Source organism: Thamnophis sirtalis, unplaced genomic scaffold (assembly GCF_051295495.1).
Source record: "Thamnophis sirtalis isolate CommonGarterSnake01/CBP01778 unplaced genomic scaffold, rThaSir2_p1.2 scaffold_6, whole genome shotgun sequence".
In the NCBI taxonomy this organism is placed as follows: Eukaryota; Metazoa; Chordata; class Lepidosauria; order Squamata; family Natricidae; genus Thamnophis; species Thamnophis sirtalis.
Genome location: NW_028261386.1, coordinates 77,070,945 through 77,093,372, shown reverse-complemented (window position 1 = coordinate 77,093,372; position 22,428 = coordinate 77,070,945). Strand labels below are relative to the sequence as shown.

The 22,428-nt window shown below is 39.8% G+C and overlaps 2 protein-coding genes across 2 annotated transcripts in view; one reads left to right on the top strand and one right to left on the bottom strand.

Moving 5' to 3' along the window:
* PNLDC1 (PARN like ribonuclease domain containing exonuclease 1) overlaps positions 1 to 4,418 on the top strand; it is a 39,541-nt gene extending 35,123 nt beyond the window's left edge. The window contains exons 18-19 of the mRNA XM_087718225.1: positions 2,221 to 2,319; positions 4,264 to 4,418. Of these exons, the coding sequence (XP_087574351.1) occupies positions 2,221 to 2,319; positions 4,264 to 4,351 (187 nt within the window). The 3' untranslated portion in view covers positions 4,352 to 4,418. The remainder of the gene's footprint in view (positions 1 to 2,220; positions 2,320 to 4,263) is intronic.
* A 4,723-nt stretch (positions 4,419 to 9,141) lies between these two features.
* On the bottom strand, positions 9,142 to 10,453 carry LOC148045038 (proto-oncogene Mas-like). Its single transcript, XM_087719130.1, has one exon. The coding sequence runs from the start codon at positions 10,325 to 10,327 to the stop codon at positions 9,470 to 9,472; it is 858 nt and encodes a 285-aa protein (XP_087575256.1). The 5' UTR covers positions 10,328 to 10,453; the 3' UTR covers positions 9,142 to 9,469.
* Positions 10,454 to 22,428: the final 11,975 nt, after the last annotated feature.

Sequence of the window (22,428 nt, the reverse complement as noted above, 5' to 3'; positions counted from 1 at the left end):
TGGTCATCCAGAAGATTCTGTTGGAGCAGGCGGACGTTCTCCTGGTTGTGCCAATGTGGCCCAGATGCCCTTGGTACGCCGACCTGGTCCATCTTTCAACTTCCTGACCTTGGAGAATCCCAGACGACTGGATAACTCTCTTGCAGGGGATTCTCATCCATCCGAACCCTCAGCTACTACAATTAGCCATGTGGCACATGAGCGGACAATCCTGATGTATCAGCACTTCTCTGACCAGGTCATTGCCGCCACGATCCAAGCTGCTCGCCATCTGTCCACAACACGGATTTATGAGGCTACCTGGCAGGCTTTCTGCAAATGGTGCCAGGCAGTATCCATGGACCCACTTAAGGCTTCCGTTCCATGGGTTTTAGACTTTTTACAATCAGGTTTGGACAAAGGGCTAATGCCCAGCAGTCTACGTAGACAGATTGCGGCATTATTGACTGTGGTTGGAGGCACCCAGGGCCATTCCCTCGCTCGCCATCCGAGGGTCCGATCCTTCCTGAAGGGCGCATCTAACCTCAAACCACCGGTAGTCCACCGTTACCCTACATGGGACTTGCCCCTAGTACTTGGAGCTCTCAGGGCTGAGCCTTTCGAGCCCATTTGTACCATCAGTCTTAGATTGTTGACCCTTAAAACCATCTTTTTAGTGGCGATTACATCTGCTACAAGAGTCTCAGAACTGGCGGCACTTTCAGTACGGGAGGATCTCTGTATATTCCATCAAGACAAAGTCATCTTGCGATTGGATCCGGCATTCCTGCCAAAGTTAACTCCTTGTTTCACAGGGCGCAAGAACTTATTCTTCCTGACTTTTGTCCCAATCAGTCACACCCTCAGGAACGGAAGTGGCACCATCTCAACATTCTCAGGGTGCTCCATCAACATGTGAAGCGCACGGTGTCATTCAGGAGATCAGAGGCACTTTTTGTGTCTTTCCAGCCGGCATCCATGGGACAGAAGGTGTCCTCAAACACCATTTGGAGCTGGTTGAAAGTGTGTATTGCCCTTGCATACAAATCCCAATCTCGACTGGCACCCAGGCGCATCACTCCCCATTCCACCAGGAGTGCGGCCACCACGGCAGCATGGGCAATGCAGGCCTCAGTAGAAGACATATGTAGGGCGTCGACCTGGTCATCACCGTCGCCCTTCATCCATCATTACAAAGTGGACATGTATGCCTCGGCAGAGGCTTCCTTTGGGCGACATGTCTTACAGAGAGTTGTAGCATCGGTTCCACCACAAAACCGCGTTCGACTAAAGCGCGCTCGACAAAACCGCGTAGCTGACGTCATCACAGCGTGACAAAAAAAGCATGCTGAGAACGCTAAAGCTAAAATTAACCCCTAAACCTAACCCCCCTAAACCTAATCCTAAACCTAACCCTTAACCTAACCCTTAACCTAACCCTTAACCTAATCCTTAACCTAATGCTAAACCTAACGCTAACCCTTAACCTAACCCTAACCCTAACGCTTAACCTAACCCTAACCCTAACCCTTAACCTAAACCTAAACCTAAACCTAACCCTTACCTTAACGTGAATCGGCTTGCTTTCAAAGCGCTATTTAAAGCGCCCTTTTTTCTCCGTGGTCGCTGTTGTCACCCTGCTGATGACGTCAGTGACGCGGTTTAATCGGGCGCGCTTTAGTGGAGCGCGGTTTTGTCGTGCCACGGTAGCATCATCCACGGCCCCTGACCAGGCTATGTCCCGCCCTTGAAACTCATTGCTTTGGCATGTCACATGCTTGGATTCCCCAAGCAGCGCACAGGAGAATGACCGTTGACTTACCTGAACTGTCCTTCTATGTGCACTGTGAGGGGAATCCAATCCCACCCTCGGCTTCAGCTGGTCCAGGCACTGACACTGTTTCAATCTCACACACATGCATTGTGTTTACTTCATGGTTGTTGCTTTTTCAAGAGGCAACTGGACTTTTTTGTTTTTCTTTAAAGATGTTTCACTTTCCACTTCAGTTCTGAGCTGAAGAAGCTTCTTGGATGAGAAGCGAAATGTCTTCAAAGAAAAACCAGGAAGTCCAGTTTCTTCTTGAAAAAAAGTACCTTTGGGACTATAGTTGAGGCAGCAGTTTGCCACCATTGATTAGTGCCTGCTTCTTCTGGTAGCAAAGCTGTTATTTGGTTGTATAAGCATTCTTCTTTACTGTATTAGCCAGCAAACTGAGTTTTCTCTTCAAATTATTCTTACAGCATCAGGATAGTTATGAAAGTATATAAAGCCCATCCCAACCTGCAGATTTCCATGTATCACCGTTGGAAGCATTCCCCACGAGTGACTAGTTTCTTACAGTAAGTAAGATTTTCTTTATGCTACCTTTTGGAATGGTAGTTTACATATCTGAATTCAGTCTGGGTGTTGATGCTGAAATCTACTCCTGCTTAAGTGCTTGAGTTGTTGCATTCTACATCTGCTGCAACTGCTCAATTAAAAGTACATTCTTTAAGAGAAGTGTGCTACATTTGTTTGCCATGATTTCTTGCCACTCATCTATTGTCCAAGCATCAATTTTCAAAGTATTAATGATTAAAAGCTTATTGAGTATCGTCCAGATTGACATTCTCAGATGTTCATGCCATTAGAGACAGAACAGCTACATACACTAATATGACATACACTAACCCAATTGCCTTTTCTACCAGCAGGAACTTATGAGATACCAGTGGTGGATTAAGGCTCACAGTGTCCTAAGCACTGACAAATCTTGATGCCCCCCTCCTTTGTACATACTTTACAAATCTTCATTGTTTTTTTTTTCTTTTTCAACTTTGTGGTGCCCTCTTGGGCCTGGTGCCCTAAGCACGTGCTTAGTCTTAATGGTTAATACACCATTGGAGATAATTCTCAAACTATATGTACCGTATCTTTCGGAGTATAAGACACACCTTTTTCCCTCAAAAAAGAGGCTGAAAAACTGGGTGCCTGTTATACACTGAATACGTGCACTTGCCTCCCGAAACCCTGCCTCCTTCATCAAAATGCCCGTGCATAGCCTTTAGGAGCCTTGCAGAGTGCTCCTGGGGGCTGGGGAGTGCAGAAATGAGCAAAAAATGGGTCGTTTTTTGCTCAATTTTACCCCCAGCCCCCAGGAGCATACTATAAGCCTCCTAAAGGCTATGCATGCCCTTTTTTGATTAAAAAAAAACTGTCCTGTTTTCATGAAAAATGGGCCATTTTTTTGTTCATTTTGGGGGGCCTCACCTCCTAGGAGCACTCTACAAGCCTCCTAAAGGCTATGCATGCCCTTTTTTGATTTAAAAAAAACTGTCCTGTTTTCGTGAAAAACGGGCCATTTTTGGGAGATCTGCAGAGTGCAAAACCCTTTTTTTAATTTGCCTCTTCAAAATCTTGGTGCGTCTTATACTCTGGTGCATCTTATACTCCAAAAAATACAGTTATTGCTAAGTTTTCATCCTGGATAGCATCATTTAGGGACTTAATTATTCAAGATGTTGAATTGATGTATCAAAAACACTTCCATCTCCAAATTGCACTGTTTGTAGAATACAGTAGTGATCTTACCAGTATAAAACCTGTCAGTCCTTCACCTCAATAATATACAGTGCTTAAAGCCACAGGAAGATAGAACAGAACCAGGGTTGAAAGAGTGCAGGATTTATTTTAAGCTTTATTGATATTGCACTCTTAAGCACGGTTCCTCCCACTTTCTAATGGTCATTGAATATACAGACATATTTGCTCTGGACTGAGAAATGCAGTTCCCATCATCTCTAGCCTCCATAGCTGCATAGGCTGAGGCTGAAGTGAGCAGTATTCCAACATACTTGGAAGAATCTGCTCAGGGAAGGCAGATGTAGGTCATGAAATCTTTTTATATATATTGTATATTCATTTTGTTGTGCTACTTCAAGTAGTGAAGACAAAGACTAAGCAAGTAGAGAATCTAAGAAGGATTCTCAGGATTAATAGGATTGTGTTAACAGGGAACTGTATTTCGTTATGAGTGGGTTTATTTAAAATTGCTTATTGAATATGGCTTAATATATTTGAAAGATTTTTATGCTATAAGCTGCTTATGTGGTTTTACACAATAAGTAAAGCATGGAGTATCTAAACCATTGTGTAATGCCCTTGTAATTAAATTGCCTATTTTTAATGATGAATTCAGTTGAAACCGAATCTAAGGCAGGTAGAACTAAACTTGATATTAAACTCTTGATGTTGTTTGGCTTTGGAACAATTGCATTTATGTTTATTTGTTTGTGCCCTTTCAGAATATGTGGCATTGTGGCTTCTTGGTCTCTGCTGGCTTTCTTGCTTGGAGGCTCTTATAGTTGTCGTGGGCAACAGCTCATCCACTAGAAATGCTTGGTTTCTTTTCCCCTCAATGTAAGCTGCACAATTATAGATTAAAACACATTGCAATGATCCCCAAGTTGTGTGGTTCCTGATATGGGAAGAAGAATAGGGTGAGAAATTGGTTCAATAGAATGCAGCGAAAAGCAAACTTCTTTATTATGGAAAAATATATAGAAGAATGGAAAGGAGTAATGGAACAAATATTGCGGATTTTCTTAAAGCGTAAGTATTGCACCAAATATTTTGTGCTTGCTGCTTGTACATAATCTGCCCAGCACTGAGCAACTTTCCTTCCTTTATTTTCAAGAGAGATATGAAGCTTCCAGGGCAGTTCATTTGGAGAACCCAAAATAATTTGTGTACAAACTACACAAATTGTGGAAGAAGTGGAATAACTATTTGATATTAAAAAGCTAATTGCAGTAGTAGGCAGTTCTTGCAGAGACTTGTAACATACAAGACACTCCAGTCACCATGTAGCTCACTTTTCATAGTAAGGTCCCTAAAAGTTTAGCTCTGTATATAGGAAAGTTGGCATAGGAGAAAAAATAGCATTATGTATCGGGCTATTAGGCTGTTAAATGCCCTTGAACAGTGATAGTGAACCTTTTCAGCACCGAGTGCTGAAAAGGGAGCACATGCGCATGGGAGCACATGCGCATGGGTGGCACCAAGTGCCGAAAAGGGAACACTTTGTGCGTGCGCTTGTCAGGGACACAACCCAGAAGAGGAGCTGCCCAGTGAACAATGATGGCGAATGAGAGCACATGCGTGTAGGTGGCACCAAATGCCAAAAAGAGAGAGCTTCATGCAAGCGCTTGTCTGGGATGTGGCCCAGAAGAAGAGCTGCCCATGTGCATACCCCCAAAATGAACTATTGGTTTTCAGCGCACGCATGTGTGCTGGCCAGCAAGTCTTCTGGTTACTGCTGCACATGCGCCAATCAGCTGGCCAGACTGCACGCTCACGCTGGAAAATGGAAGACCAGCACTTCCAGTTTCCGGTATTGCTGCACACACAAAGGCCAGCTGATCATCGTGTGCGCATGCACAACAGTAACCCAAAGAGGAATGGGTGGCGCTGCGTGCGCCAGGCGATATGGCTCTGCATGCCACTTCGGGCATTAGGTTCACCATCACAGCCCTAGAAAACCCAAAATATATCCAAATGTAGAACAGCTATCATCACTGCCCTATTTTTTTTACTTCCTAATTTTTTCTCCACGAACAAACAGATTCACTAACAGCCTATTTCAACCCTTCTTTCGGTAATTCAGAGAATGTGAAGAGATAACTCTTGAAAAAGCTTATGCTGCTTGAATGTATTTTCTTTCTATTTATAGTTGAGAAAAAGTAAAAATTCCTCTAATGATTTTAAGCTCCAATATATGACCCTGAACTCAGTTTCCAATGTTCAGGACAAGCAATCTTAAACCACCAGTCATCATTGCTGCTGCAAAAAGCTTTAAATAAGTTTACATCTGTTTTTGGTAAATAGATATCTCCTAGTTTCATCCAATATAAACACTGTGATATTTATGAGAGCTGTTGATTTTTCAAAACAAAGCAATTTGATATTGATACTCATAGCACATTCTCAACTCATTATTTATTCCAATCTTCATTTATTTTTCTTCAGAAATGGTCTTTCTCTAACCGCAAGGAGGGATAAAAACCTTCATAGAAAACTGGAAAAAGGTTGTTTGATTGGCATTGAATGCCCCTTTTCAAGTTTCTGTCAGTGATCTCTCCACACTAAGAATAATCTTCAGAACAGCACTATCATTGTATCCCAAACTAAAGAACAGTCTCTAATTTGCCACGAGTGAAAGGATGAAAATAGAGCATTTCTAGGTGTTGATTATGTAGGTTGAATGGATTTTTCAAACCCCAAAGTTAACATGGCACCGGTTATTTTTTTGCAGAAGGATGTGCCCAATCCAGTTGCTTTTTCAAAAATTAGACCAGCCACCTTGCTTAAACAGAAATTCAAGATTATAATTTAATTTAGAAATATAATATTTAGTTTTTTTCCCTTCTACGTATATGGTAAAACCTTAAGTCCCTCCTTTGAATTTTTAAAAAAATTGACTATGAATATAATTGTAACAGTGCATTTCAACTATACAAAAAGAAACATGGAAAAAAGGTAATAATTCAGAATATAAAGTGTGTGTAATTTAACAGTCTTATTAACTCAAGACTGGCTATAAGGGCAGTACGTCAAATTGGATTACAATGCACTTATGTAATCAGTTCTCTTTGATAGCCACAGAAGTTGCCTTCTTCCCATTGTTCCTTCTGGTCTCTGAGCTGAATGGGATTCAGGACCCAAGGAATTGCAAGTCAGGTTTCAATCGTTTTTAGTTCCTATGTAGAAAAAAATGGAAAATTTAATTTAAGTTGCACCTAAGTGGAAAGATTAAAAATGGATAAAGGTTATAATTTGTGTAGTTCACATGCAACCCCAGACACATATTACTCACATTTACTGGGAACTGCTCGTTCATGGAACTTTCAATGAGGACATGGTGACCTAGGCATCTGTCAATGAGGAGTGATGGCATTCAGCAGAGATTGGCAGTCAGAGGATAAATCTTGGCCACCAAATTCACTCTGGAGAAAGTAGAGATTGTGAGATCATCCACATGGTCCCTGGACAGCACCTTCTCCTAAGAAGACTGTAGGAACTAAGGTTTTTTTGCAGTTGGCTGATGCCATCTATTTATCTACTCACATTTGCATGGTTTTGAACTGCTAGGTAGGTAGGAGCCAGGGACGTGCAGTCAGGGGAGGCAGAGCCTCACCACTGTCATCATGAAAAGAAAAAAAAATGTAAAAGGAAAAAGGCAAGAACTGAGGTCAGGCTGAGCTAGTTGCTGCCAGAGTCACCATGGATGACTCTGCTTAGTGTTTAACTGTTTAAAAAAGCCCCAAAAAGCGCCCTCTACAGGAGGAGGCAGGAGAACGACGTGCCTCATCTAGTCTGACTTTTTATGATGACTCGAGTAGAGTTAAGCAAGAGTTAAAAACCGAAAAATTCCTGATGTAGATGAGGCACGTCGTTCTCCTGCATCCTCCTGTAGAGGGCACTTTTTTAGAGGCTTTTTTAAACAATTAAGCAGAGTCATCCACGGTGACTCTGGCAGCAACTAGCTTAGCCTGACCTCAACTCTTGCCTTTTTCCTCTTACATTTTTTTTCTTTTCATGATGCCAGGCAAGAGCAGAGTTGAAATCCTCTCTGAAACAGCTGGAAAAGATACATGTGGGTCGGAGGGAAGGGTAGGAATTCAAACTTCATCCTCCTGGTTCAACTTTGTGTGTCTGTGTGTGTGTTTGAGAGAGGGGGGAGGGGAAGGGAAGAGAAGAAAAAAAGAAGGAAACTTATTTAGCAAAGGAGAAAAACAAATGCTGTCGCTTTAAATCGGAACTGAGCATGCCTGGCTGTGGAATTCTGGGAGTTGAAGTCCACAAGTGTAAAAAAATTGCTGCCTCACCAGCCATAAACCTCACCGCACGTCACTGGTAGGAGCTGAGGTAAGTAACAGGAGCTCATCCCGTTGTTGGTACTCTGGTCTCAAACCCCAGTTATTAGCTTCTGGGTAAGGATTGAAATAACTTTCTCTTTTTGACTTTAAAACAAAATAACTTATGTGAAGCTGTTTGGTATCGTCATAAGCATTCACAAGTGGCGTACTGGATCAGTTGGCTCTATAAACCCATCAAATAAATAATGTCACAGTATCTAATTTCATGATAATTGAACATGGGATCTGAGGAACACCTTTTTTTAGAAAGAAGTGCAGCAAGTTCTCCAAATTGTTTTACCTTCACCCAGCCAGAGGTGTCTGTAAGTGACAGTCAAAAAAAAATCAATATAGCAACTACAACCATGTAATCAAATTCTACTTTATGATTATTACAACACATGTCAAGAAGGGGTGGGGCTTCAGATACATGATCACAACTGCCATTTTGACTTCATTAATTACCACAATCCCTTGCAAACATCCCGGCTCCTGTTTCTTTCTCCTTTATGATGGTATCTCCCCTGCTTGCTTTAGTAAAATGGCAGAGATGAAAGGCCCTGCCTTCATTTGGGTTAAAGCATTAAACTGTTTTGTGAAGTGTTTTATTCTGTCTTTCCAGAAATGGTTACCCAATACCAGATTTTGTTTTCTTTAGATTTTTTTTCCCTGTCAGGTGAAGAACTGTTTTCAATTCTTCCAGTTAATTTAGAACTGTTTTATGCTGCTGCTTTTTTTAAAATCTATTTTTGCTTCTGATTTTGAGTTTGATTTTTTAAAAAAAAAAAATAGGCACTGCATTGCTTTTCATTTATTTGGCAAATTTTTACTATTTTTCTTTAAGAGTAAATCAGCAGGAACCTTTCAATACATTAGAGGTATAAAATTTCAAATAAAAAGTGTATTACATTAACATACAAAATCCAAAAAGTTTGGTGATTCCTCCCCGTTTGTGTTCTAATTATATTAAAGTCCTTTAAAGCAGTACATTATACTCTAAAGATAAACAGTTTTGCTTTTTCAATGTATATAACTCAGAGTCAAGATGCATCACTTTGTACTATCAAAACCTTCCTGATGGAGATGTGGGATGAATACTGTTTGGGTGAACATAAAGCTGCTCTGTCAGTCGTAAGGGATATATAAATGCCAGTATATTTCCATCTGTAGATTTTTCTTTGCATTCCTTCCAGCTTCCTTTGACTCCACAGCTTTCTCTTCTTCTTCCTATGCTACCTTCCAATCTTCCATGTGTAAAGGCAGTTTCTCCTTCCCTCTTCCTGCCTTAGGAGTTCTTGGTCTCATAGCTCATAATCACAACAAAGTCTTTGCAGAATTAAAATTCTCTCCTCAGAGGAACCTTTCTTTTCTGGACACCGACTTCTTTATTCTGCTTTTTTGTATGGCAGGAATAGACGGAGTTGTGAGCCAAATAAAGCATTTGGCTGATTTAATTAATGGACCTGGATGATATAAGTAATGAATAAATTATTTTGGAATTGTATGCCAATAGTGTATTTTTCAAAGATATTTTTTAGAATCATGAGATTCCTTTTTCAAAGATATTTCTTAGAATCAAAAATGATTCTTAGAATCATTCGGAAAGCTGTTCTTGCTGCATTTGTGTTCCCTCCACTATTGTTTCTTCATCTTGCAAAGCTCTCTCAAGAAAAACATCAAAAGGATCATAAGTCCTTTTCAGAAAACCTCCAATAATAAAATACATATATGGACTGACACTGCTGCTTATGGTGTCAAATAATACCGCCACTGAAAACGTTGGTACATGTACTGCATCAAACCAAAATTCAAGAATATTAAAAAATTTAACCGATACATCAAATACAAGAAAAAGAACAACAGTAGCAATAATAGAGATATCAAGTGTTGGTGGAGTTTGCTGTGGTTTTTTCTGCATTCTGATAAAAATAGCCAAAGTGTAAAAGACCATGATGGGAATGAAAATCAGGAACTCAAGAAATATTTGGAATAGATTTGTGATTCTGCACTTTAAAGTATTTTCATCCAAGTATATGTAGAACCTTGGATAGCAAGCAAAGTATTCCAAAAGCGATACCAGGCCAGAAAATGTCCACAATGTGATGACAAAAAAGAAAGAAAGATGTTCTGGCCGATGACATTGATACCAGGTAAAGTGAAAAACCAATAGATACCTTTCAAAGCAGAGAGCTGTTAACATATAGAAGCTGGAATTGCATCCAATTGCATATATCAGTTCTATTACATAGGATACAGATGCACTGACAATACTTGGTTTTAAAAATAGCATAAAATAAGTATATAGATAGATTAGAATACCAAGATCAGCAATAGTTATATTTAGGATATATACAGTAAACCTGGTCTTCTTAATCGCAAAAGAAAGAAAAAAAATAACCAGCGAGTTTCCAAATATTCCCAAAATGCTGATCGGAATAGCAATGAGGATCATTGCTTATGTCAGTGTGGTATGCTTTCTGCACCACTTTAATCTCATTTTCATTCGCTGGGTCAGCATAGATGGAATATTGCTAATTTGTTCTGGCACAACGCTTATTCACATGTTTTGAAATTCTTCTCAACCTGTCAAAAGAAACACAATTTCTTGTTATTACGGTATTATGCTCTGTTCATGCAGATAAGGGATTTTATATTGCAAAAAAGAAACTCGGCAAACCATAATTTTTTCACAGGTGACCAAAGCAACAGGTAGTCCTTGCTAAATGTCCCCAAGTGGGATTGGCAATTTGGTCATTGAGCTGAAAGAAAATGAAACTGTTCTTATGATCTTATGTCAGCTTTGCTTTGCTTGACTGACCTGCAAAGGTCATAAATGTGAGGATTGGCTGCAACTTTTTCATTGCTGTTGTAAATACAAATGGTCACACTCTGAGGCAGGGGTATTAAACTGGTGGCCCACAGGCCAGATGTGTCATGTGCAGGCCACACTCACCCCAGCTCTGCGAATGGGAAAAATGACATGAAATGTCACGTAACGGCAATGTGACAAGGCGAATTTGACACCCGTGCTCTGAAGCAATCGCTAAACAAGTACTACCTGAATCATGTTACATTTACAACTTCTGGAAGCAAGTTTTTCCACTAATTAATTGTTCTAACGTTTAGGAAATTTCTCCTTAGTTCTAAGTTTCTTCTCTCCTTGATTAGTTTCCACCCATTGCTTCTTGTCCTGCCCTCAGGTGGTTTGGAGAATAGCTTGACTCCCTCTTCCCTGAGATATTGGAAGACTGCTATCATGTCTCCCCTAGTCCGTCTTTTCATTAAACTAGACATACCCAATACATGGTTATTATGGTTTGTTCATTCATCTAAGAAGAGGTAGGAAAGGGAATTTAAACTGATTATTTATCCAGACAAATTTCTACATAATCTTCCAAATAGTTTCCTTGGTGATAACATGGCTGTTCAAATATAGAAATCACGTTTATATAATAAGGAGCAAAGGGACCAAATCTACTTGTTTTAATACATTTTATCTAAATCAACAAATGCGTTATAAAGCTCCTTTCTTACATTTTTTAGTTAAATGGCTTTTCTAGAACAAAATTGCAACATGCAAGGACTCCTTTTTAGAACTGGCCACTTACTATGTGAACCAGTATTGCATTCTAAATATAATATCTAGGTTTATGCTTAAATGTTAAATGTTCCATTTCATGCCCAATGACTCCCCCATGAACCAGGGCAACCAGCAAACAACAGAAATGCTGCAGGTTCTAGAGATCAGATTGTTTATAGCAATTTCTATACTGGACTGGAGCCCAATAATTGAAATGATTCTAGATACCTCTTTTAATACTGCTAAGGTAAGTATCAGTAATCCTTTAGATATTATTAACTGGCAAAGGGAAGGGATGCTGGGAGTTGTAGTTTGGCAATGTTGGGAAGACTACAGGATCTCCATTCTTACACTACCTTTACTGGAACTGTCAACAACCACCTATTAAGACACTATGTAAAATAAGTTGCCTATCAATGTCTACTTAAAGATCACCTGCAGATCAAACTCTTAACTCTGCCTTTCTGAAGCCAATACAAAACACTGAAGAGAAAAGATGATTTTCATTTCCCTCTTAAATAGACACTTGTGGCTAATCTATTTATCAAATTAGATAGAAAAATAAATGCTACCATGGTTACTGCACCATATTTTTTCAACTGTCTGATCAGGTTTCTGGTTCATTATAAAATATCTAATTCTATGACCAGGCATCTGTGATGGACCAACAGAATGAGAATCATGTGACCTCACAGCAACTGTTAACCACACTTTAACTGCTCAAAAGGGTATCCTCCTGAATCAGTTTCATTGTGAATTTTTTCTTAGTTTGAGCACAGAGGGCGTTAATTTCCCAACAGGAATAGATGATGTATAATGTAAAAGAGGCAGGGTCACCAGATTCAATTTTTATTTTTTTTACGGGGCTCTGGTTTATCAATATGCAGCTCAGAAACCAGTGATGACTTAGAAATAAAAAATATATTAATAACTAGTACTTACAAAAGAACCTTAAATTACAACATGGAATATGTGGAGTATTCTTGTTTTAATTTGTCTTGTTAGTATTGTTGGATTGTATATATTCTTTTTTTCTAATTAGAATTCATTTTAAACTACATTGTTTTATATGCAATTTCTCCTAATACATGAAGCATTCTGTGTTAACGTTTCTACATTTGCACCTTTCAATGAGAAATTGTAATGGTTTATATACACTACGGTTATCTGCCCCACAGGCGAATCATTTTCTCCCATTTTGACCCAGTTGAAAATCTTGGCAGATTTTTTTCATGTCCCAAAGCACAGTAGTTAATTGCTGTGCCATCATCCATTTGGCTACCTAATGAATTGTATTCCATTTGAATTGGTAAATAGCATCATCATAGATTGCAAATAAGCTTATGCTCCTTTATTTGTTCCTGTCTAATTAGAACAAATATTCCACCCCAAGCCTGAGAAAAATAAACATATTGTAAACAAATATGTGAGTAAAACTTCTTCCTCATTCTCTTCTGCCTCTCAAAATTTTTTATCACTAGCTCTTCATGGTTTACTGTGGTTTGTTGACAAAGCATAATTGACTAGGTTCTCATAGACTAAACACATTATGTATACATCATGTAGATCTACTGTAATGTGTCTGTCAGACAGACTGTAAAAGGGCTTTGTATTGCTGGGATCCTCAGTATTGTTCAGTTAGGCCTTTGGACATGTTCTCTAGACAGCTGTTAGTTTTTCCGTTTGCTTTTTATTTTTTAATTTTTCCATTTGTTACTCAGAGATAGATAATACTGAAAAAATGGAATATCGCCTCAAGTATCCTTATTTCCAATAATGCTTTTTTAGGCTCCATATGCTAGAGCATTTGAAAATAAAAATGTCAGCTTGCCTTACCTCTCAAACCCATTGGAGAATGCTTTTTTTGTGATTTATTCACAAGGAGTGCCTGTAAGGGGTCAAATGTGGGTGATCTTTACCTTCTTGACCTGGAGAGCCATTCCCTTCATTGGTTCCTAATTTGGCCGTGCTTGCTGGTTTTGGAAAAAGCACAGTTGAGCTCAATCTGCCATGCTGCCCTGGAAGCCAATCATTATCAGTTTTCTAATAAATGTTATGTATTTTTTCAAGGAAACATGTTTTTTGAATGGGCAAGTCCAGTTTTCCGAGTAAACCTACAACAAAGTAAGATTCCAGATGATGGCTATTGCCACTAGCCTCAAATTATTGGGAATCCCAGAGACCCAAAGTGTTGCTTTCAATTGATCATCATTCACATTGTACTTTTACAGGAGATTACTTAGCTATATTTCTTTCTTTTTTTGATGAGAATCTCTAAATCCTCACTTTTATGTGCTTCTAATACAGGAAGTCTTCAACTTATGATCACAATTGAGTCCAAAATTTCTATTGAGTGAGACAGTCATTAAGTGAATTTTGCCCAATTTTATGACATTTCTTGCCACAGTTAAGTTAGTAACAGGATTGTTAAATGAATTTGGCTTTCCCATTGACTTTGCTTGTCAAAAGATCACAGAAGATGGTCACATGACCCTGGGACACTGCAACCCTCACAAACATGAACCAGTTGCCCAGCATCCACAGTTCAATCACTTTTTTCAGAGACGTAACAGAATGGTCACTAAGTGAACTGTTGTAAGTAGAGGACTCCCTGAATTTTGGCCCTGGGGGACTGCTTGCCTTTCTCAATGGTCTCATTATATTGCCTATACTTCTTGCTCTTTAGAGTTTTCATTGAATGATCCCTCTAAGGCACGGGTGTCAAACAGACGTATTGTTTTTTTCCCTTGCGGAGTCGGTGTGGACATGGCCTGCGTGTGATGCATCTGGCCTAAGGGCCGTCAGTTTGACACCCCTGATCCAAGGGATCACTGATTTATTCTGTGGTGGCTCAGGTGATGACTGCATAAGCATTGTCCCCTCCATTAACAAATGATATAAATTTGCATGTAGTATTTTATATACGTATATATCTTATATGCATGCACAATATAATTTTCATACTGGGAATATCATGCCAATGTGATTTGTTCACCTGCTCCATTTACTGCTCTTGTTAAGGAGCAATTTATGAGGGCTTGGTATATTATGAGGCATAGCACAGAATAGCACTAGCACTTAAACTAATATATCACTTCACAGAGCTTTTACAGCCCTCTTGAAGAGGTTTACAGAGTCAGCATATTGCCCCCCTCCAACAATCTGGGTCCTCATTTTACCCACCTCGGAAAAATGGAAGGCTGATTCCACCTTGAGCCGGTGAGAATTGAACCACCGAACTACAGACAGCAGTCAGCAGAAGTAACTTGCAGTACTGCATTCTAACCACTGGGCCACCATGACTCAGAATACACAGGATGTACTAGAAGTAAGTAACAGCGCATACAATATTTGTAAAGAAATTTATTTTGCAGCAGAGAATGCACATCAGTTTTCTTCTATGCATACAGTTGTTGATTTTTAAGTCTCTGTTTGTGTTTTTATAAGCATGGTTGTTTTGTCTGACAAAGCTATTTCAAGAAACACAAAGGGTGTCTCCATTTTCGGCTTCTTCCAACATCCAACAATGAGATATATAAAAGGACTGATAGAACTGCTGACAGACTCCAATAGTGTGTTAAGGCTACCCAGAATATATCCATCAATGCTGTCGACCCAGTATAACAAGATCCTAGCTATGTGAAATGGTACAGTCAACATCAGAAAGAGAAGAACTGTGGCTACAATGGTAACATCTAGTCTCATTGGAGAAACTTCTTCTTGTCTCATATGAATTCTAATCATTATGCCCAAAGAAAAAAATATCATACTTGGAATAAAAATTAATTGAGTGATGATTAGTATTATGGTTGAACTTGTACACTTCTCAATGTCCTTGAAGTGTACTTCAATTGTTGGAGAGCAAAGATAATGGTTCACAATTGATAGCAGAGAGGTGAATCCCCACAAAGAAAAGGACACCATGGCTGAAAAATTTATGGGCCGAAACCTTCTATACCAAACAGGGAAAAAGTGAATGCACCATCTTTCGGCAGCAATCGCTGTAAAAATAAAAAAGCTGGCTTGATCAGTGCTTAAATGCAAAACATGCAATACTCGGTGATACATTAAACTGAAGGACACTGGTCTAAAAAACATAACATACTTAGCAATGATGCTAAAGTCTACAATGTTATTAGCAGCTGCCACACACACAAAATACAGATTTAATTTAATCCTGATCCTGCAGCAGAGGATCCATAAAATAACCGAATTTCCTATGCATCCCAAAACGCTGATCGGAAGAGAGATGATTAGTATTTTTTCTTCTAAATTGTATTTCTCTGCATCAAGAAAGTAGAAAGACAAGAAACTTTTCTCCGAGTCCATGTTGATAAAAAATGTTGCATACTTTTTCTCAGCCTGTCAAATCAAACACAATTATTAAGATATGTAGGAAACTGAACAAAATCACCTGTAAGTTATAAGATGCTTTGCCTGGGAAGAGCCAACCTAGAGACTCTGCTTAATACCAGAGATTTGTTAGCCCTCCTTGAGAAGACACAGGTTGACGGCCTTATCTACTTTACCATTTACTTTCTTCCATTCCAAGGCACAAATATTCCCATATGCCATGATACTCCTCAGGAGAATCCCTAAATACTGACCTCTACATTTTGTAATTACTTGAGTTACCGTAATTCTGGATTCACTTCAGTTTTCAGCAAAAGAAAGACAGGTTAGATTATCAGCCATGGTTGTAGGATTAATACGCTACATGCTAACAGCACAATTTCAGCCAGTGTAGCACACATAGTCAATGTAGCATAGGTAAAGGTAAAGGTTCCCCTTGCGCATATGTGCTAGTTGTTCCCAACTCTAGGGGGCAGTGCTCATCTCCATTTCAAAGCTAAAGAGCCAGCATTGTCCGAAGATGTCTCTGTGGTCATATGGCCAGCATTATTAAACGGCAAAGGCACACGGAACACTGTTACCTTCCCACCAAAGGTGTTTTCAATTTTTCTACTTGCATTTTTACCTGCTTTTGAACTGCTAGGTTGGCAGAAGCTGGGACAAATAACAGGATTCGAATTGCTGAACTGCCAACCTTCTGATCAATAAGCTCAGCATCTTAGCCACTGAGCCACCATGTCTCTTATGTAGCATAGGTGCCATCAAAGTCCAATTTCACTCCCAAGTTTGTCCAAACTAGAAACTACCTTGCAGACCAGTATGATGTTACCTGCATCCCACTAACTAAATACTGTATCCCGATACAGTACACACTCAGAATATGACTTTAACTGACTATATTTTTAAAGCCAGCATTGAGGGATATTGTACAATCTCATAAGTTGCAAAGGTAATTCTCAGTTAACAATGGCAATGGGGACTGGAATTGCCATCACTAAGTGACACAGGTCTAAAGCGCAACAACACGTGCCTGTGCGACTTAGTGACAGCAATTCCAGCAGTCCCATTTGGCATCAATAAGTGAGGACTTTGTGACTGCAACTTCCCATCTCTTGTTGGCTTCCCAGTTGACTTTGCTTGTGGGAAGCCCGCTGGGAATATTGCAAATTGCTATCACATGACTGTGGGATGCTGTGATGGGCAAAATCCTGAGAAACAGGTCATAACTTGTTTGTTCAGTGCCATCCTAATTTTCAATGGTTGCTTGAACAGGTGATCATTAAACAAGGACTGTCTGTGGGTCCTTGCTGCCATATGAGCTTGGTTGTTTTCTTGACAATCTAGCACTGATGATGTTACCCAGTTTGGTAATAAAACATCTGCAAAAAAGCAAAAAGAGCTCAGAGCACCAAGGATCCCTTATTTCAACCCTGATCTACAAATATTCTCTTCCAAAGAGGACCATTTGTGTTTTCATCACATTCTTTTGAAGTGAATTCTTTGATCAATGGCATGGGAAAAGAAATGCCTCTTTTCCTTTGCTTTATTTTGGATGATGGGCAAGAGGTCTAATGGACAATGGACAAGTCTCATTTCGCCAAGCAGCAAGATATATTCCAAATTATTACCTGAGGATTGCAGCCTAATTTGTAATAAATATTGTTCTAACTAAGGATGCATTATCTTAATTTTCAGCGCTTATTTTTTTCCAAAGCAGATCGGCAGAAGAGCAAAAGCATAATGTTAAATGGCATTGGATTAGTTATAGGCAGCTCTCTGCCAGTTTCTCTGACTGCCAGGCAAGGAAAATAAATAATTAAATATCTTTATATAAAAAGTGAAAACTTTCTCTGTCCTAAAACCTGCTTCCTCGAATGAATAAGCAATACATTTACAATATTATATAACTATATTACAGCCTATATATACTATCAATTACTTCTAGATTTTTTAAAAAATGCTTTAAGTGTTAAAAGTATCAATAGGCAAGAAACATTTCCCAGAATTAAATGGTAGGTGAAATAAAGATTGGAGAAATAGATTGACTGTAAGATTGGCAGAGTATCTGATGAAATGTAGCAAGGGGAAATAGGATTGATCACAATTTATAGGTCACAGATGAATGGTCTGGAGATAGGAAGGATTGAAATTAGAAAGAGAGTGGGGTGCTTTCTTCCATTGAGTTGGCAAGTATGAGGAACATCATCCTGTTGCCCTTATGAATGGCATGGCTGATCTTCAAACAGCACTATTTTCCAAAGCCATAAGAAACTGGCCAAACCTCTGCTTCATTTTCTCATTTGAACATCAATCTCAGTTAACACTTAAAGGAGAAAGTTCTGGCTAATCCATAGTGCTTGGGTCTAAACCTTTGGCACAGTTATTACACTTCTTTCCAGAAGAGTGCCATTAAAATCCTTGGGCTTTATCTTTGTTTTCTATAACTCAGTTGTAATATATTCATTTCTGGTAGATCAATGAACAATCTATCCACTGACTAGATGTTATTAAGAAGGAGATATTACAAATCATATACTACAGTGTATTTTTGGCCAGTTCCTATAAACATCTTAATCAGGCAGCTAATGATGATGTGGCAAGAAATGTAGGTTTTTGGAGATTAAACTAAGTATCTGTTAAACAAAAGAATCAATACTAACATCAGATTCCAGTTCTCCTTTTAGGCTTCATTGATCAAACTTCTGTTTTTCACATTACTGTAATATAATTCTGCCAAGATAGAGCTGGCTCCCCAATTATGATGTGTTCCTTGCGTAACAAATAGAATACTAGAATCTCGTGACCTCAGAGCAGTTGTTATTTATAGTATGGTAAGGTTCACAATAGAATCACTTGAGACCTATTTTAATCTATCTCCAGTTTTAGAGTCTTTCTTGTAGATGAATTGTGGAGAAAAGAGAGGAAATATATGTCCTTTTAAAAAAGTGTTTAGAATACATTTTGATTTTATCAATCGAAACATCTTTCAGTCAGCCTGATCAGAATAGTGGTCAAAAACAAAACTTCCACTTTTGGCTGTGTTCTAGAGAATGACACAAAACACTAATTCTTGTTTGTTTACAAATAAGCAAACAATTTTGAGTACGGTAGTTCAGAGAACCGGTAAATACCACCACTGACTGCCCCCGCCCCCATCTATTCTCTGCCTCCTGAGTCCCAGCTGAATGGGGAATGGGAATGTCGATTTTGCAGTATCTCTCCCCTGGAGTGGGGTGGGAGTAGAGATTTTACAGTATCTTTCCCCTGCCACGCCCACCAAACCACACCCACAGAACCGATAGTAAAAACTTGAATCCCACCACTGATATCTACTTTCCTTCTGAACATATCCAACACAATTTCCTACTTCTATTTTCTCCATAACAACAACCCTGTTGTACTGAGAGAATGATTAGCGCAAGGTCACCCAGCTGGCTTTCATGGCCAAGGCAGGACTTGAACTCATGGCCTCCCACTTTCTAACCTGTTGCCTTAATCACTAGGCCAAACTGAGTCTTTCTTCTGTAAGAACTTTACCTTGTTTTGGAGGGTGCTGTTTTCTCCCACAGCTCTTAAGTATCAAATCAAATTCCTTATTATAGTTGATGACCAGAGCTTTAAATATCTACATTAAATTTTCATGTAGAAATACCATGCCTTCCTCTTCGACTAGATGGAAAAAACCAAGTCTTAACTGGTCTCCTGAAATTCAGGAGAAGATAGATCAGATATCTGCAGCAAAGGAATCCCACAGCATAAGGACAGCTGACTATCCAGGTATCAGTCATGGCTGATCATCTTAGTGTGTTTCTTGTGGGTCACTACTATGTAAGCAAAGACAACATTTCAAATTGACAATTATGGTTGCGCTTAAAATAATAATAGCCTTATTATTCCCAACATTTTCCCCCTCTGTGGTGGTCTCTCATGAGGAATAAGACACTCAGGCAAGATGTCTCGGGATGAGAGCGCAGAACAGAGTCCAAAAACTCCCTTTTATTCTTATTACACTCATTAGCATACAATGTTATCACTTAGGGCCAGAACTGCCTATGGCCAGTTATTTTTAGGATTCATTCATCCTGTTTTCCACATTCCCATGCGCTTTCATTGTTTCGTGTACACACCCTGTGGGAGCAGGTCTCTGCACTTATTCCCACATCTCCTTTTTTATATTATCAATGGAGACCTCCTCTAAGTTCAGATGGACCTTGGTTTCCATGGCCAGAGTGTCCGCCCTATTAGAGGGAAGAAGGGTTTTGCACACTTGTAGCAGGGATGGGAGGCATTGAATACAACAACAGAGTAACACCAGCATTACAATGATGGTTATTATCACAGGAATCAGTGACCTCAGCCAGGAGCCATCAGGTAGCCAGGACCACAAAGCCCCCCATAAGTTGATGGTACCAGAGCCATCACTATGCAGGGGGTTGTTACGTACCAAGGACTCCATTTTTTCCATTGTGGCAGAAATATTAGGTTGATTATCATGAATGTACACGCAACAATGTGAATGAATCAAAGCACAAACACCACCTTTTGCAGCCAAAATAATATCCAAAGCAAAACAATTCTGCAATGTTAACACTACATATTTCCCCCAGTTCTTGATTAATTAATTTTAGAGCAGTAATAGTTTCATTAAACATAACAACAGTCCAATAATTTAACAAATGCAAATCTCTATAATTCATTGCAACACCTAGTGGAGGGAGAACACCTCTAGAAAATTGAGTCCAGGATGATCCTCCCAATGTCAGGGGGGATTCAGAGAAGGTGTCTCGTTTATTTCGAATTCTTCCACTAGGTAATTCTTTCATAGTATATATAGCCGGGGCCAACAATCCCAACGTACATACGCCTTGCCAATTTCATGGAGTCTGTCGGTAAGCCCTTCTACCACATATGAGCCACATATTAGGTATGTCATAAGTTCCTTTTTTCGAGGAGTTGGCAAACTGTACCATGATCTGCATTTGACTGCAAGCCCAGTATTTATTGACTCCATCTGCGCTGTTGTATTAATGGCATCACAACAAGTAGACAATCCATTCCACGGAATCAGAGTCTTACAATTAGTGTAGGTGCCAAGATATGTTGCATTCGTCCATTGGCCTGTGCTTGAAAAACAGTAATGAGCAGGTTCCTGCACACGGGTGGCTACAGCATGTGATGCCGAGCAAACTTTGCATTCTAGGCCAGGTAGCTTGTTTCCATCCTGTCTCATTAAAGGGAATAGCGTGTAACACCATGCCACCTTTGCTATCAGCTGGGATATGTAAGCAAATCCAACAATTAGTTAAATTAAAAAGGTGTGAAAGCTTCTTCAAGTCCTGTAAATAAGAATTGGGACCCCAAGCCCCCAAGTCATGTGTACTACACCGAGGGAACATCAGCAGGCACCATGTAAGGCTGAACACAGCGAGCAGGTGTCCAGATAATTTCACCATGGTCTTCAACTGCGGTGTAACCACGTCCCCAGGTAATGAGGCAGGCAGGACCTTTCCAGGACGGGTCCGGCAGACATCGGTAGTACACTTGTGGACGTGGAGTGTCTGCGGGAGAAGCAGAAAAATGCCTGCTGGCAGCCGTGAGACCCGGAGTGCCGGTAACATTAAGAAAGTTGAGAGTGTAAAGAGTAAGATTTAAAACATTTTGTATTCCAGGTAAGCCAGGGTTATTATCCCCTTTATTTTTGGAGTGTGCAGTAAGAGCAGTTTTCAAAGTTTGATTAGCTCGTTCCACAATGGCTTGACCAGTGGAATTATAAGGAATACCAAATTTATGGATAATGGACCAGCGATGGCAAAACGCCGCAAAGGCGGAACTAGTGTAAGCCGGGCCATTATCAGTTTTCAACTCTGTTGGGTTACCCAAAATACAGAAAGTCTGAATACAATGATTAATAACATGTTTGGTGGCCTCACCCCGTTGGGGGGTGGCCATAATAAAGCCTGAATGGGTGTCAATGGAAACATGTAAATATTTCCAAGGGGCAAATGGCAAATATTGAGTCACGTCCATTTGCCACAATTGACAACTTTGCGTCCCCCGAGGGTTGACACCTTGGGGAACTGCATGTGCTTGAAGGCTACAGGTAGGACATTGTTGAATAATAGCTGATGCCTCCTGAGCTGAAAGAGAAAATTGTTTCATAAGAGCTTTTTTATTCTGATGAAAATATGCATGACTATCCCATGGAGTAACCGGGGAAAGGACTAAAATGGAGGAGGCTGCAGAAGCAGCTCCATCCGCCTGAGCATTGCCCTCTTGAAGCATGCCTGAAAAAGGCAAGTGGCTACGAATATGGGCGGGGAAGAAGGGACAAACACGACATTGCAAAAGAAGTTGAAGGGTAAGAAAAAGGCTCAGGAGAGAGTCGTCCAAAGAGGGAGAAACATAGGAATTAGGCAAAGAAATAAGAACATGATACACATAAAGTCTATCCAAAATCAAATTAAAGAGTAAATGGGGAAAAGTCTGAAAAGCCAAAATCATAGCGGCAAGTTCAGCACGTTGAGCAGAGGATTGAGGCGGGGTGATTTTTGTGTGCCAGGATCCATCCTGTTGCCACATACAAGAACCATATGTTTTACCCCCATCCACAAAAAGTGTCA

Bases quoted from the DNA above. Each gene is read 5' to 3' on its own strand.
- LOC148045038 (XM_087719130.1), bottom strand. From the start codon at position 10,327: ATGATCCTCATTGCTATTCCGATCAGCATTTTGGGAATATTTGGAAAC.